The 18,082-nt window shown below is 36.7% G+C and overlaps 1 protein-coding gene across 1 annotated transcript; it reads right to left on the reverse strand.

The window, feature by feature from the left end:
• Window positions 1-5,543: 5,543 nt before the first annotated feature.
• Window positions 5,544-10,909, reverse strand: LOC115694225 (beta-glucosidase 18-like). The gene is made up of 12 exons (XM_030621341.2): window positions 10,498-10,909; window positions 9,409-9,475; window positions 8,440-8,498; window positions 8,124-8,199; window positions 7,932-8,006; window positions 7,762-7,849; window positions 7,390-7,642; window positions 7,130-7,245; window positions 6,773-7,022; window positions 6,436-6,538; window positions 6,197-6,296; window positions 5,544-6,070 (listed from the first exon to the last, which is right to left on the reverse strand). Exons 1-12 carry the CDS (start codon window positions 10,807-10,809, stop codon window positions 5,845-5,847), a joined length of 1,725 nt encoding a protein of 574 aa, XP_030477201.1. The 5' UTR covers window positions 10,810-10,909; the 3' UTR covers window positions 5,544-5,844.
• Window positions 10,910-18,082: the final 7,173 nt, after the last annotated feature.

An 18,082-nucleotide genomic window follows, 5' to 3' on the forward strand; every position in this document is an offset into this window, starting at 1 on the left:
AATGCAGCCGTTATTAGAAAATAATAGGGAGAGATTTTTGCCAAAGGTAGGGTAGAAGAGAATGAGCCTTAAGAAAAATAAAATAGAACATGTAAAAACTTTCTAGATCTTTTGCTTGCAAAGTGCATTTCACCCTTGTCAAATTTTCAATCAAGATAATGAATAAGGTAGAGTCGATGCCTATATAAAGTTGTGGAATCAGCACAGGATTTTAAACTATTGCTAGTGTTCTTTGTGCTAGTTTATAGGTTATGTTGTACTCCTAAAATTTATGTATTTGTTCTTTAATAGTGAAATATAAAGGGGCTCTTCATAACCCCTTTTTCTTTTTATAGAACAGATAGATAACATGTATTGTGTTTACAGTAGAAAACTGGATGGGACAGCAACTGTATATTATCGCCAAATGAAAACGACCTCTCTTGTACTTACGAAATTATTTTGACACCTCTTGTTGGATCTAACAGGATAATAAATGATGTGGTATTTATTGTTCCTTTTAATTGTGATGTCAATGTAATTAGCCTGCACAAGCAACTCCTAACAACATGTGACACCACATCATTTGCTAGAAAGCTTATCCAAAATGAAATAAAATTAACCATTGCCTTGAGCAAAAATGCAAGTAGGCATTTTATAGTTCCTTTTGCATGGCATTTTGTTTTATTAAGATCCTCTCAATTTATAGTGGTCGATTTAGTTATATCTAATATCGAAGATTGAGACACGTTCCATGAACATAGGTGTCGTGTCATAGTCTCGAGAAAATAGATGGAGTCGTTTGAATTGAACAAAATCCTTCTTCTTTTCATGTATAACATAAGTTAGGAATACATAGTCACAATTCCTCAAAATTATGAAGTATTTTCATGTGTTAAAGAGAAGTTAAGGATCTACCAAATAAAGCCTTGCAGGTATCATGATTCATGACCCAAAAGAACTGCCTTTAATTTCTTTTTACAGCAGAGACCAGAAAAAGAAGCATTCACCTTTATTAAATTTCACAGGGATCATGTAAACAGAATCTGAAAAGATTGATTAAAAAAAGGTGATGGATGATTGTGACGAGGACAGAATCGGTTGGCCTTTTCTTTCATGGCAGCTTATGGAAAGAAATCTCTCTTGTTTGACTCGAAGGGCCTTTTGGAAAATAACACTTTGTTTTGGCTTGTGATTGACAGACATTGAATTTAAAATAAAGAATTACTAGGCATGCAATATATCCTCAATCACTGCCTCATTTGCTTGTAGAGATCCAGGTTTTGTGTCCCCATGATCTGAGGCATCGGTCCCCACCATGGTTGATTATTTGCTTAACGGGATAACCAAAAGATAGGGAAGAGGCTATAAGAAAATAGGGATTTCTACTTTGATGTCATCTTGAGCACATGCTTACTTGAAAAACCAAAAAAGAAAAAAAAAGAAAAAAGAAACTATTTTTGTCTGTTTAAGATTGTACTAAAATTAAACCGAGTTGACATTGGATTTGGATGTATTACTACTTACTTACAACACTCATGTTAGAATTTGTCACATCATTTAATAAGCTAATATAATAGATTTTTAATGAAGCTAACATTATCAAAGTTTTCCTCGTCATATAGTTGATTGTTTTGAAAAAAATAACGAAAATTCTTCCAACCCAATTTTTTTATTGGTTATTGCAAATGATAGTGTTACTCACATATAACTCGTTGAAAATATCAAAAAAGTCATAAACTTATTACGTTGCCGTTAATTCAGTCCTAAATTTTTCAATTGAACCAATTTAGTTCTAAACCTTTTGCATTTGTGTCAATTGAGCTCATCCGGTCAATTTTAGCTTGAGTTTGCTGATGTGGCGCAAGCCATCCTACGTGGCATGATCAGCACTAACATGAACATTTTGTTAATATTTTAATGATATTTTAAATTTCTTAATGATTTTTTTTCTATTTTCTTTTCTTTTCTTTACTTTTTTTTGGGGGAGCTAATGGCCGGCGTGGGTGAGGAGGTGGCGGCCACAATGAGGACCCGTGAGCCCCTTGCTCAAAGCTAGCAAGGGTCGTGACGCCCTCGCTTGATTTGGGGGAGGCTGCGATGCCTAGAGCCGGCGAGGGTCGTGTTAGAGCCGGCAATGGCCGCGATGCCCATGCCCAGTGCAGGCAAGGGTCGTTGGCGACCCTTGGCAGCCCTTAGCCTCCAAAAAAGTAAAGAGAAGATAAGGAAAAAAAACCATAAAAATTATAAAAAAATTCAAAAAACTGTTAGAATATTAATTAAAAATAATTACGTCAACGCATCGGTGATTTCCGGTTAAAATTGGCTAAATAGACTTAATTGGCATAAATACAAAATGTTTAGGATTAAATTTTTCCGATTGGAATGTTTAGGACTAAATTGATATCAATACAATAAGTTTATGACTTTTTTGGTACATTTTTCTGTATAACTTTATCTTAAAAAAAACCCCTAAAGTCATCCATCAATTTCCTCTCTCGTCTGGATATATCTGTCTTCCCTCTCACGCTCTAGGTCATTGCCCCCATTGCCCCACCATTGTTCCCTTCGTTGATGCCTCCACCGACTTGGTAACCTCCTCCTCGCCGCCGCCGCCGCCATCACTGACTGTAAGGATCTTGATTTTGCAGTCGGGAGAGATTGAAAGTGGTGGTGGTGACAGGGTGAAGAAAGTTGTGGCGATGAGTGGGGGAGAGTATGACACGTTTGATTAGATTTTTCATTTTTGCGTATTTTTGGCTAGAGAAGGAGGAGGAACTTTAGGTTGAAGAAAAACATGGCCTAACTCCTAATGTTGCGATTCAGTATATGTAGCATGCTGCACATCAATCTTTCATGTCCATCAAATTCAAAATGTTTAGGGTATGTCTAAATTGATTTTATGTTTTACTTTTTACTTAATATAAATTTTACAAAGCACGCATCTTGACCTAGCAATAAAGTAAAAAAAATTACCTTTTGCTTCTGATTAAACAGAAAAAGAAACACGCCCTTAAGACTATTTAAACATTAATTCTCCAAAGTTATCTTGTCAATTATGCATTCAATTAGAGACCAATTGCAATAATGACACCTTTGTTGTCCATTGTCCCCTTCTGAAAAAGAGGGAAGACATCGCCGAGGTACAAGTATACACTTTTCCTGATGTGAATTTAAAACTCTGTCCAAGATCAATCGCCATCACCGAATAAAGCAAGCATTTCTTTTCTTTTATTTATTTTTTTCCTTTATTATAATTGGTAAATAAAATAAGCATCTTTATAGGTGAAGCTATGTAACTGGAGAAGATTCATAATTAACATATATATATTTTTTGTAATTTTCTCTTTTTTATTCCTCTTTTCCCTTTTCTTAGATAAGAGGGTTGTGATTGAAAGCATTATTTCAACTTTATGTCTGTGGGAAAGCAGGTGGTGGTGGGATAAACATCTTTTTGACATTGGGAAGGGTGAAGAGTCTCAAGCAAGCATGCTTAATGACAACAACAGTAGGTTTCACACTGTTTTCCAATTCATTCCTAGTCAATACATGTGGGTTTGGAAGAATTTTGCAAAGCAACTTTAATTCTAAGCAAAAGCAGTAGGGTAGCTGCTTTGAGTTTTGAACTTTGAAAATGTGGGGTTTGAGCTCAAAGACTTACTATGTCATAATCTTTTCGTTTGATAACTTCAAGAGTCCAAAGTTACGTACTTTTGTAGATTTTCTGATGGACAACTTTGTTGAATTCGTCGATAATTTTGTGTATCATGTGTGGTTTTACTGATATAATACACTTTCTTAGGGTGAATTTGTTTCGCGAAAAATGAGTCATTTGAAAAAAAAAATTCGAAAAATAATTACTTATATCGTTTAGAAGAATTAGTCAACCGAAAATGTTTTCAGCATCGATAACAATCTATACTTTACTATTTTCATGGGTGATGAAAAAAATTTACATTCATTTATTTTTGTAAGCGATGCAAGCGATTATTTTTCGAAAAATGATTTTTAAATCACTCATTTTTCACGAAACGAACGCATCCTTAGTACATAGCATTTCTTTTTCCCTACTCTAAACTTTGGCTTCCATATGTTTTTCTTCAATTTACCTAATTTCATGCCATTGTTTTACTTTAGAATTGCATAGCCTACACATTAATATAACATGTGTCAACCCAAAAAAGTCTTAAACATGTTGCGCTAGCGCCAATTCTAAACCTTTTAATATGTCCGATTTAAATCCAAACCTTTAGAGGATTTGCCAATTTAGTCCTTTCAGCCAATTTTGATAAAAAATCACTAATGTGGATGTCAGTCGTCGTACGTGTCACGGCTGATGCTGACGTGGATAATTTTTAAAATTTTTTTCTTCTTATTTTTCTTTTCTTTTTTCTTTTTCTTTCTTTCTTTTCCTTTTTTTATTCTAAGCCCGGTGAAGGTTGCCGACCGACCCTTGCCGGACTTTGTAGAAAAAAAAAACTAGCCACATCAGTGTTGACCATCTTACGCGATACTACCGGTGTTCACATCAACGATTTTCGGCCAAAATTGACTGGAAAGGGTAAATTAGTAAATTGTCAAAAGGGTTATGACTAAATTGGCCAAATTTAGAGGTTTAGAACTGAATTGACGCCAATGTAATAGGTTTATGACTTTTTTGGTAATTTTCCCGTTCTTAAATTATATCTCAATAATTTTCTGGAAAAAATAAACTGGCAAGAATCATCTCCAAAAGTATTTTTTTATACTCTCTCCAAGAGTTTAAGCATATGTCTGTAAGTTTGACAATTGGGAGATGATAGAGGGTTGGTGAATACAATTTTTCTAATGTACCTTGAGATAAATTTCATAGTGTGTAATTTTCTCTCACTAACAATCATATTTTTTTTATAGCATATACTTAGGGAGATATAAAACAAAAGCTTTTTCATTTCCAGTTTTAGTATCCAATTTCGGTTGATTTTGAGTTGGCGAACGCCCAAAAATTAGGGACTGAACTGATCATGTTGTTATACTCAATTCCTCCTGCAAAAAACAAGCCCCCAAATTGCGGAGGCAATTGCATTTAGAAATTTTGCAAGGTTAGACATACATGGGAAATATTGTTCATCACTCCACATCGTAAGAGTTTGTAAGCTATTAGATTAATTGGAAAATTGGAAAAAATCGAATAAATGCCAGCAAGTAACTCAAATAAAAGTTGGTAAGTGGTAATTTCATGAGAGAAAAGTTGGTAAGTCTCGTTACTTTAGGTTGATAATCTTTAAAAAGAGTCGGTAAATGTAAGGGGTTGCTACTATAGACATATAAAGTTTGTTGTTCAACAGAATAGTTGGTAAATTAGAAAAAGAAAACAATAAAAAATTGGTAAATCAGATTAATTTGGTTGGTAATTTCTTATAATAATTTGTGAATTCAAAGTGTTTGGAAATTATGCAAATAAAATTGGTAAGTCAATACAAAAATTGATAATTTGCAAACGATAAAAAAATAGTTACCTGGAAAAAAGTCATTGGTCATTCTTTTACCAACAAATTTTAACCCTTAGCAATACTATTGATATATACCGCCATGAAAAAAAATTCACATTTTTGAAAATGGAACAGTAGAATAATACAAAGAATCAGAATATAAATAGAGCTATTAGCAAATTCTGATTACCCATCTACACAAAATTGAACAAATAGTGGCTATAACAACAACAACAACAACAACAAATTAATAGAATTGTTGCATCCTCTCCTAGCTAAGATGGATGATCTTGGACCCTTGAATTTTTTTTTTATTTTTGGTATGTGTTGGACATTTCGACTTGTTTGTGAAGTGAATCAGGTGTAAAAAGAACTGCTAAAGAGTGCTTTCTCTTCACAGAGGCATGAACATGTTGCGCCGATACTTGTATCGCTTCGACTCTGTTGTCGAATTCGATTCCGCGAGGAAATTCTTGTACCACTTGGCCGATTGCTTCGGCGTCCTCTCCAGCGTGTCGAAGTCGACGTCGTAGAGCCCGAAACGGATCGTGTAACCGTCGAGCCATTCGAAATTGTCCAGTAGAGACCATATGAAGTAGCCTCGCACATCGGCTCCTTTTCTGGATGCACAGACATAAGGACAAGTTAAATATAGCAAAACTACGATACAGATTAAGCTAAAAACAGGTTTATCTATGACGAGATTATGTCAAATTTGATAAGAATTATGCACTAAATTATGTTACCTCATTGCGCTGACTAGAGCCGACAGATAGCTCTTAAAGTACTCGACTCTTTTCGTATCGTTAAGTGAATCGTTGATGGGAGCATTTGATTGAGCATAACCTGAATGCATCACATCATACGCGAGAAAATGAGCTGATATTGAGTTCACTGACGGGCATTGAACAAAAAATCATGGAAACTGGAGAATGAATTATCATGATAATCTCGAATTCATGGAATTTGTAAGTCGACGACCCACCATTTTCCGTGATGAACATAGGGGTGTTGTTGTATCTGTCTTTGACGTACATCACAGTCTTCTCCAACGCACTTGGAACAACGTAAAAATAGGACAATGCAGTCTGTTTAGAAGAAGGATATGAGAAATTCAATCTACTTGAGCAAACTAAACGTTTTTTTCTTTCTTTACGAGAAACCATTGTGGTTGATCACTACGGAAGTATTTCCGAGTCTTAATCGTTTGAGCGAAGAGACAAGAGGCCGAATTCTTAAGCAGAAAACAGAAACAGAAGTGCAATGTTTTGGTAGATCACATATCTATATATTTCACTCTTTACTGTATTAATTCATCTTACCCTTTCTCCGATAAGAGTCCCGTCTTTTTCTCCGGTGAGATAAACCATCGATTCGCCGAGAGAATAAGCGGAATCGCAAGGAGAGAACATACAGTCCTTAGTATAAGTAGCTGTGTATTGGTTTATTCCAATAAAATCCAACTTATTCGATAGCTTCTTCCTTTCTTCTGCTGAAAATACAGGCAGTCTTGAGCCAATTATCTCATGCATCTCAGGAGGGTAATCACCATACATGATGGGGTCGAGGAACCTGTATTATCGAGGTAATTATTCGAAGTAAATTATCAGTAAAAAAAGGAAAAACTATAGAAAAGCAGATTAGCTATAGCTCGTATAATCATAGTTTGATTCACATACCATGCAATCTGGAAAGCTAAAGCCCGTTCGGCCGCCAGTCTGTCGGCCGGAGTGTAGGTGAGAGGCTCGTAATATGGTGCAGACACTACAATTCCTATCATACCTCCTTGTTTTGCCTAATTCATGGAACACACAAGATCAACATTGTTATTAACATAGTTAACATGGTAATGGAAATCACAATTTTCCCTGAACATTATGTTGCCTTCAAGTGTAACATTCAGCGCATAACAATTAGAACAAATGCGAAGAAAGCACACCTGATACTTATTTCTGTAAATTTCAACTGCAGCCGCGTGAGATAACACTACATTATGAGTAGCGAGATAAGGTTCTATGAACGAGTCTCCGGCCGAGCAATTGCCTACCGGATACGAACAATGGCCCGGAGGGTATGTACCCTCGAAATAAGCATAGTATACAACCATATTCGGCTCGTTAATCGTCGCCCAATACTTTACTCTGTCGCCAAATGCTTCGAAGCAGACCTCTGCGAAGTGCGCGAAATCTAGCCTGCAGCAAAATTACGTACACGAGAAAAGTAAATATGTAGATTTACTTCATATACGGACATCTATGATATAGAAACTACGACATTGTCCTCGCCGGAGATAGCGTGGTAAGAGGCTTACTGTATTTCGGAACTTAGCCAAGAGCCGTAGCGATCTTCGAGTATTTGAGGAAATTCATAGTGATTCAGGGTAACAAATGGCTCGATACCTTGTTAAAAGGGGGGAAATGTCAATTGCAGGAATTTGTACAGAGACGGCATAAAAACACGAGGGGATTTTGCAAACTATACCTCTCAGCAAAAGGGCATCAATAAGTTTGTTATAGAAATCAATACCCTCGGCGTTTGTCTCACCATATCTTCCATCTAATGTCCACAAAATGCATTGGTTACAAAATCTCGAGATAATATTAAAATCACCATGTAATATAGAGCAATTTTCCAAGAAATTATGCGGAAAAGAGTGCTCCATAAAGATCTTACGAGGGAGGACTCTAGACCAAGATATGGAAAATCTGTATGAATTCACTCCAAGGTCCTCCATCGCCTCCACATCATCCTGCAACACCAGATATTGTTGGGGATCAAATTGAAGGATATCACAATTAGATAGGATTTCAATCATGATGACAGTAACTGTAATCGACAGATAATCATATTAGTCACATTTCATTAGATATGTGGATATTGTTTTTCCGGGGTGGCCGGATATCGACTAGAGAAGTTCGATAACACATCGATCGAGCAGCCAACGAAGGTTTTTTGAGATACATTATTTGAAAAGAGGAAAATTCATTACCATGTATAGGTCATAATGATCATCGGCTACATCGGCATTGCTTCCATCTTCTACCTTTCCTGTTAAGTAAAGAAATGTTTGCTTGTTGGTAAGAAGCAATTGATGAAAGTAATGTTAATGCTAGATACACCAAGACTGGTTTACTAAAATTGATTCACAAAAGAGTAATAGGACACGCTCTTTCAAATTGTCAATAAAGTGACTCATCGATTTCAACTCGACACATATATTGAATGTTATCCTGAGGTTTATTTGTAATCGTACATAATCTAGCTGCCTTTTTAAAGCGGTTTTAGGGTCTAATCAAAACTACATTTTTTCCATCGAGAAAAGAAATGTTCTTTTTTTTTCTTCCTTAATCCGCTTTAATTAATGATTAAGGAATTAATACAATGTGCACGAGGTAATCATGCACTGGATTCATGTGAAAGTGAACCCCTAACATGCCAACGCCATCATCAAACTCTTGATAATACATGGCATGCTTCAACTACCACTCTCCTTCACGATTGCTTTGACTACCACTACTTCTAGTTGACACCTAATAAAAACGTGCATATAATATGATAACTCAATGATAGAAGCCAATGGAATTTGAGTGGCAGACAACGAGGACCAACCAGCTTTAACTCCGACAAAAAGCGAAAAATAATTTAAAAATTCAGAAAGTCAATAGTTCTTTTTTATGGTGTATGTGTATCGAACAATTACTAGATACTAATAATTTCATTTTCGTAATTAATATCCCCGATGCTTAAAAGATTAGAAAGTACTTTATGAAAATCACGCTAGATATTTAAACAATCGTTTCATATAAATCAACAAATACTCAGAAAAAGTCTCAATGCCTGATCGACACATCGGTCGATTTGCGAATGATCGATTTTTCTATGTCTAGCATTACTTAAGGTAAATTGCGAGTAATGACATTATTAACGATGTCAAACATCTATTGCTATGAAAACCTACCTGGGATGTGTGTGTATACGTCCCAATTGCTTAAACTTTTATTTCCAGTCAAGTAGGCTCCTTCAATCTGGAACAGTGGTACAAAATGTAATTGTTAATTATCAATATAACTTGTTAATAATATCTCTCTCTCAAGAGCATCGGGATAATTCGTGCATTCAGAAAACATTTTCTATGCTCTGGGGAATATGATCAGAAACTGAATGTTTTATATGGCACTAACATATTATATCTCCTTCTCAACATTGCAGAAACCTTGCATATAATCTTTTTATTTTATTTTATGGTCAGTCCTCGCATATAATCTTCATCATGTATGAATAAGATACAAACTTTGTCTTTGCCACGAAATGTAGTTTAAGACCAAAACCACATACAATTCCTCATCTGAGGGCAACAGAATCCTACTGGGTCAACTCCCAGCCAATATTAGATCTGACAATATATGGGAGTGGAGAAAAGATGAGATGAGCCAAGTCAACAGTCAAAGATTTGAACAACTATTTGCACTTAAAAGAAAACCAAAGGGAAAAGATTATAGTTGTTCTTTTTGGTCGAAAGAAAGATTACAGTTTACATGCGTAGAGAAATGGAACAAAATGGAATTAGTCTTGAGATTCTCTAAATCGGCACAGCGTGGATAATGAAAAGAGGATAGAGAATCTCTATATACGATAAAGCTTATCACGGTCGAATCCCATATTACGGCATGAACTCATTTTACCGGATCAAGTCCGTCGTAGTTCAAGAATCTGTAAAACTCGTATCGACGTGTAAAGGCAAACAGCGTCCCAGTCGCCTGCAGAACGAGCCTATACCATACTTTTCTTTTTCTTAACATTCTTCTTTTCGCTACTCAGACAACGGAAAAGTCCGGCTTATTTCTTCCTGCGTGCAATGCGAGGGTTTAGCCATCGTAACCAGAACAGATATCTCTGTTACTTAACGTGTGGACAGACACCATAACCAGAACCATCTGTTCTTCGAGCAAAAAAAAGCAGTACAAGCTACATGCAAGGAGAAGACACTGATGTATGATGATGCTTCCGGCGTCGACGCCATAAAAGACGACAAAGGAGCAGGCTTTACCTGAAAAGAAGAGGTGGCGGTTCCAAACAAGAACGATGGAGGGAATTGGCTTCTGTCGACGCCATGGCAATCCACAAACAAGCAGAGAAGGACGAGGGAAACGCAGGCAGATGCTTTGACTTCTCTTTCCCTCATCCTTTTTTCGCTCGAGCACGTACTGTTTCTGTCTAGAACAAACGAAGAAACAACCGGAAAAGGAAGTAAATTTTCATGGACAGTTCGTGGAGACAAAATGGGGTTTTTATAGGGAACGTTCCTCGACGATTTGGGAATTCTTCTTAGAAAAACGATAGCTTGGGGGTGCTGAATCATGAAGTTGCGTTCAAAGTTGAGCAGCCTTGGAAATTAACCCATGAAAATTGCGTTCAAAGTTGAGCAGTCTTCATGACACGTCCATTTCACCGACTCTCTCTCTCTCTCTCTCTCTCTCAGAAGGAATGCCCGGATCCTTACGTCTTTCGGGTGAATGGGAACTAACCCAATAAGCAATTTCGCCATTTCAAGACTATTAGAGTTGTGGACTTCTCTCACTGGGGCTTCAGTCGCCAGCTCCCATGTTGTCACCTCAACCTCTGCAGTACCAGGCGGGCGTCGGCCCCCATATATAGTCTTACGACTTTGTGATTCTTTGCTCTGCATTGAATTAAACCACGTGCTCCACCGATTGCGCGAGCCACCGGCCAGTACCTTCTATTTTCATCCTCGCGAACGTGCTCTCGGGATACGGCCTACTTGCCGAAGTACAGAAAAGATCGGACTTGACATTCCATTCTGATGCCGAGTTAAAACCCACGGCACGACTGTTGATTATGAAAATCCAAACTTTTATATTATGTGTTAACATAGGAACTCTCGTCTATACATCACTTTGTGAATTGTACAATGGTTGAATGAAATGGCTGAAAAGGAAAGGATTTCCATGGAACAGGGAAGACCCTAGAACTGCTTTGCTTCAATATAGTGAGTCAGTGTTCCTTTCTTTGTTGATCCATAGAGAGAGAGAGACTGGTAGTTTTTACCGGTAGCTATATAGTTGGAGAAATGTCATCCGCTGATGTATCGACACGTGGACTCGCATGAGTAGGTGCCTTCGTTGAACAGTCTTTGATCAATATTTGCCTCCTTGCTTTCTTGATTTCGAGGGGGTTAAAAGATGAAGTAAGATCATTGTTTTGACCGAGAATGAATACTTAGAATTTCAGACGATTGGTGTTTATGGAATCATTGTGAAAGTTATAAAGAGATCAAACATTAACATTGCTCTTCGAAAATCGATTTTTCTTGATCGATGGAGGACCGAGCAAAGTCCAGATAAAATTAGACTAAAGTCTCAATGTAACCGCATGGGGATAAGATAGGTCGATATGCTCTCAATTCCAGCAAATTGCGTCTCGAATCTGAATTATTCATATGGATTAAGTTGAATTTCATTCTATCATCGAAGCGCATGTTAATAATGTGCGTTAGAAATATCGAGCACAGCTTGCGTTCTTCAACAATTATTAATGAACTTTCGTGAGGGACATGTGCTATGTCAGTATCTTCCTACAATTTGAAGAAAGTTTCATTTTCTATTTGCCAAATCTAATGCCCAGTCGTGCTATGATATCTCTAAGTGCTTTATTTTGCATAATTTAGTTAATAACGTGCAGCCCCAAAAATAAAAAATAAAGAAAATCAATCTGTGGTCTTTTCAACTGCCAAATATGTCGATTACAATCAGTAGATTGTGACCAAAAGTTTATACTTGAGTGTGAAAGTTAAATTCATAGAAAATGATATGGCATTTCCACGACGGATCTCAATTTTATATTATTGATGTGATTTGTGTGAGAGGAAATATACAATTTTCTCTTGATTTGTTCTGCAAAAAATAAATAATTTAAAAAAATTATTCTAAAAATAATCGCTTATATTACTTACAAAGATGAAAAAACGGAAAATATTTTCATGGTTCACGAAAATGCTTAGATATAAATTTTTGTCGATAATGAAAATATTTTTTATTGACTAATTATTTTAAGCGATACGAGCAATAATTATAATAAATATTTCTTAAATTATTCGTTTTTCTCAAAATAAATGGAAGACCGGTCAATCCCATCCTCACGATTCGATAACACTAATGTCAAATTCATGGAAAAGATTACGGGAACTCGAGGACCGATTTCAATTCTCTATTGTTGATTGGATTTGCGTGCGGAGAAAATACACATTATTGGTCTTGTAGTCAATCACATGCTGATGGGGTTTACTGTTTGGCAATTGGAAACGTTCAAACAGCAGCAGGACAAGAACAGGCGATGCGCGATCAGAACGACCTTTTTGACTAGGACGATTTGTTACGTATGGCATGCGATTTTCCACGAGATCGCTTTGGCAGATAATCATTAGTTGACTACAAATTATTTTTTGGATAGCCAACACGAGGAAAAAAATCAATTGTCGACGTGGCTTTATCCATTGAGCGGGAAATTATAATTATTTAACTATAAAAATGGTTTCTATCGCGCAATGAATTATAAGTGCACGACCTCCTCTATGGATGCGTTTGTTTCTTGAAAATTGAATGATTTGGATAACATCTTTTTAAAGATGATTGCTTATATCGTTTACAAAATTGAACGAACATAAAATATTTTCATCGTGCATGAAAATATTTAGACGTAAAGTGTTGTTGATAATGAAAACATTTCTTATTGACTAATTATTTCCAGCGATATAAGCTATTACTTTAAATCATTCATTTTTCGTGAAATAAATGGAGTTTAAGTATACCTTTGAGATGGGCATGACTTGTACTCATCGAAGTGAGTTTCATCTGCTATTGAAATAATTAACTCCGACAATAAGCTTAACTAGCACTACTCACTTAACATGTTAATTATTAAAATATTATTAAAAAAATATCCACATCCGCGTCACCATGCCACATAGGATGACCGGTGTTCACATAAGTGATTTCTGATCTAAATTGGCCTGATGGACTGAATTGGCACTAATGTGAAAATGTTTATGACTAAATTGATCCAATTGAAAGTTTTAGGACTGAATTGGTACAAATGTGATAGGTTTAGGATTTTTTGGTACTTTTCCCAAAGTTATCCCTTTTTTTTTAATAATGTGTGGGAGTGTAGACCGGCTCATAAAAAGATTTATCCTTGAGGTAGAAAGTTAGTTAGTTTGAAATTTTACGACGGGGAACCAGGAGCAAATTTTTATCAGGAAAAACAGCATATCTGATAATTTGACTTTAATAAATAGAAAATAAAAAATAAAAGAAAGATGGACTTAAATAATCCAGTATATTGTCAAGGGGTTACTACTTTAATCTCACTTGTAATAGCAATTACGCGAGTACACCCCTTTAGTAACAGAAAATAGACATCTTAATCGTGGACGCCGGCACTGCCCTTCCTAGAGCTACTCCGCAGAGGTCGTTAACCATCATCCAAATTGCACATTTTGTAGTAAGTACGAAGCTTTTGTAGGGACGCCCTATAGATTTGCTTCGCTGGCAGCCTCTTTTCACCCAGGCAATAAAAGGAAAATAAACAAGGTAAAGCATGACTTGATCCTTAGAGGTGGAAAGCTAATCCATTTGAAATGTTATGTTGCGATAAAAAGAGCAGATTCTTACTCGGGTGAAAAAGACATAATGGATAACCTGTCTTCGATATGACGAATTAAAAGAAAGATGCACTTTAATAATCTTAGTAAGTAAACTAAGTAAATAATATGAAGTGTGGCTACCAAGTGGTCAAGACTTTGAATCTTGTCAAAGGGGTCACTAGTTCAATCGGTACTTACGTGAGTGAACCCCTTTAGAAAACATAAAGTAGACATCCTGATTGTGGATGATGATGAGGAGGAGGAGGAGGAGGAGGAGTTTTTCCCTTCCTAGAGATAAGTAATCATCACTCAAATCACACAATTCATAGTAGGTACGGAACTTTCGTAATAGAAACCTTAAGAAGAAACAAGCCGGCACGGCATAGAAAAAGTATGTACCTTTTCTTTTGGTTCCTTTTATAGAATCGCGTTATTTGTCCACCGTGTCACTTACAGAGTATTAAATTATTGGGTGAATAATATTTCTTGGGCGGAAAGCGATGAAATAAACAATTTTGTCAACCCTTCCAGATAGGGCGGTTTGATTGGAGTAGTTGTCCAGCTTAAGAGCCGAAGGTCACATGATCAAATCCTAGAAGTTATATGCGAACTATTTTGTATAAGGGCCATTATTATAGGTCAAAAGCCCGAACTTAACTGGTTCATGGAGCTTGTAAAGTGTTCCATGGACCTCCCGGTAATCGAATCACCGCGCCAATGTGTTTGGATTATTAAAAAAAAAGAGGAATAAATTGCATTGTACCGCATCAATTCAATGGGTGGGCAAGAGACGTGATTCTCTCGAAAACACCAAACAATCTTTCATGACATTATCCTCATATTTCACATGACATGGCACATTTTTTTTTTTTGTTGAGGAATTTGATTGAACAAGAACGGAGTGATCTAAGATATTTTGATTGAAAACTTAAGTTTCATAGGTTGAAAGATTGCATTTCATGATTCAATTTTGAAAAAACACCCTTGTTATCTACTTTAGGTTCTAAAAATAAAACATGGGATTTGCTGGCTGTGGGCTTTTTCAGATGGGACTCCTTAGCTTATGTTAGTGTCTTGGAACCGCACACCCGCCACTCATACCTTTATATATATATAGATTTTTTTTAAGGGTTAATACTACAAAAAACCCCAAACTGGTACACATGTGGCAAATTTACCCCAAACTATTTTTTTTACCACAAAAAATCTCAAATTGGTACACATGTGACAATTTTACCCAAAACTATTTTTTTACAATAAAAAACCCCACACTGGTACACATGTAATAATTTTACCCTGAATTAATTTTTTGACCACCAAAATCCCTAAACCGGTACACTTGTGATAAATTTACCCTTCGTTAGTTTTCATTAAATTTTACTGTCAAATTGCTAAGTTTGATGACACGTGGTAGTTGACGGATGTACCAGTTTGGGGCTTTTGATAGTCAAAAAATTAGTTCGGGTTAAAATTATTACACGTGTAACAGTGTGAGGTTTTTGGTGGTAAAAAAAATAGTTCGGGGTAAATTTGTCACGGGTGCACCAGTTTGGAGTTTTTCATAGTTAAAAAATTAGTTCGGGGGAAAATTATCATAGGTGTACCAGTTTGGAGTTTTTCGTGATATTAACCTTTTTTTTAAATTGACGGTATTAAATATGCTAATACAGTGGCTAAATTTTGTATTATAAAAGTTTTGAGGATATACTAATCATATTTTTCAAAATAATGAAAGAAAAATACATAAATTAAGTTTAATATATACCTCTATATTCTTAGTGAATAAATTAAGAATACTAATTTGAGACGGAATAAGAAAAGCTGGGGTATTAAAGCTATGTGAAATTTTCTATTAAAGTACCAAGTTAAATCATTAATTGTCACTGAAATAACTCGTTTTAAGCAGTTCATACAAGTTCATATAACTTACTATTTGCCTATTAGTCTGTACGAAAACATATTTAGTTGGAGAAATAAAAAAAATTTCATTCAGTTGTACATACGGGTGATCGATTCTAGGATGATAGATTTCCGACAATGAATCTTGAACCTAACCTATCAGAGCCGGAACCAGCGTTTTGGAACTGTGAATTAACCTAGAACCAAACCAACCTTGCTATATTTTTTTTTTCGATTTTAAACAAATTATAAGTAATATTATATTTAAAAGTAGGAGAACGTGTCATGATAATAACCTTTGGCATAGTGACTAAATCTTTCATGCCCAGATTCGATCTCCATGTCTAAAATATGGTGTTTTTCTTTAGGGTTAATACCACGAAAAACCCTAAATTGGTACACTTATGACACATTTACCCCAAATTATTTTTTTGACCATAAAAAACCCCAAACTGGTACACCTATGACAATTTTACCCTGAACTATTTTTTTGACCATCAAAAACCCCAAACTGGTACACCTGTGACAATTTTACCCTGAACTTACCACAAAAAACCCCAAACTGGTACGTATGTGACAATTTTACCCTGAATTAAAATTTTAATATTTTTATTTTTATTTTTTCGAATTTTTATTTATTTTTTTCCTTTTATTTTTTTTTTCTTCATCTTTAACCTCTGGCCGATCGCCGGTCCGGCGACCGGCCAGAGGCGGAAGCCGGCGAGGGCCGCCCTCGCCGGCGTCGGGCGAGGGCCGCCCTCGCCGGCGTCGGGCGAGGGATTCCCTGGCCTGCGTCGGGCAAGGGCCGCCCTCGCCGGCGTCGGGCGAGGACAGCCCTCATCCGACGCCGGCGAGGCCGCCCTTGCTAGATCCGGCGAGGGTCGCCCTTGCCGAGTCAAGCGAGGGCGGCCCTTGCCAGCAGCTGCCGAGGGCGGCCCTCGCCGACTTCCGCCTCTGGCTGGTCGCCGGACCGGCGACCGGCCAGAGGTTGAAATTGAACAAAAAAAAAAAGAAAAGAAAAAAATTCAAAATTCAAAAAAATTAAAAATAATATTAAAAATTAGGTCAGGGTAAAATTGTCACATGTGTACCAGTTTGGGGTTTTTGTGGTATGTTCTGGGTAAAATTGTCATGTGTGTACCGGGCTTTGGGGTTTTTTATGGTCAAAAAATAGTTTTTGGTAAATGTGTCACAAGTGTACCAGTTTAGGGTTTTTCGTGGTATTAACCATTTTCTTTAACATATGTTACCCATGCATGGGTAGGCCGGTTCTCATGTAAAACCGAAGATTCATGGCATAAAATTGGAAATCGAATCGGTTAAGATCAGTTCCCTGATTTTCATCCACAAACCTATCCGATTCTCCCTGTGAACTGATTAGCGTCAGTTTAGTTTGATTTCGAAGTTGAACTAGATGGGTTCCTCACCCCTAATCCATCAAAATCAAACAAACAAAAATATGTGGTATTAAAATTAATAGGTATTCACTAAACTCTTGTATGTTGGGTCTGCCCTCTTATAGTTTGGACCGTGGTGAGCACTAGGGTTGTGCATTGGTTTTGATTCAACCTGGAAACCGAACCGGATTCAACGAGCCGATTCTTGGTGGTTCCCAGGGAAACTTGTTCGATCTCTAGTTCCACATAAGAGCCCAAAGCAAGCCAACGGATTAGCCAAAATTTCTAAATTTTTATTATTATTTTATTTTGAAACAAACTCTAATTAGTAAATTATTTGTTTATTTTAATGTTGAAAAACTCCCACTTGTTGGGAGTAGAAGAAATAAAATAGAAGAACCAAACCCACCCATGAGTAGCTCAGTTGGTTAGGGCGTACTTGGGATTGTGTGGTTAGGTGCACTGGTCCCAGGTTCGATTCCCCAGCTGAGCACTTGTGATTTAAGTGGGGGGCCATGGCGATGGGTTGCTGTACTAGTCTCCCCCGAGGAATAGTCGAAGTGCGCGCAAGCTGGCCCGGATACCTCGGTTACCAAAAAAAAAAAAAAAAAATAGAAGAACCAATAACCAATTCTGGGATTGAGGAACCGGACTGGATCGATCCTAGGATCAGGTGG

The sequence above is a fragment of the Syzygium oleosum genome, unplaced genomic scaffold (genome assembly GCF_021117445.2).
Source record: "Syzygium oleosum isolate NSW1041296 unplaced genomic scaffold, Sole_v2.1 Sole_v2.01, whole genome shotgun sequence".
In the NCBI taxonomy this organism is placed as follows: Eukaryota; Viridiplantae; Streptophyta; class Magnoliopsida; order Myrtales; family Myrtaceae; genus Syzygium; species Syzygium oleosum.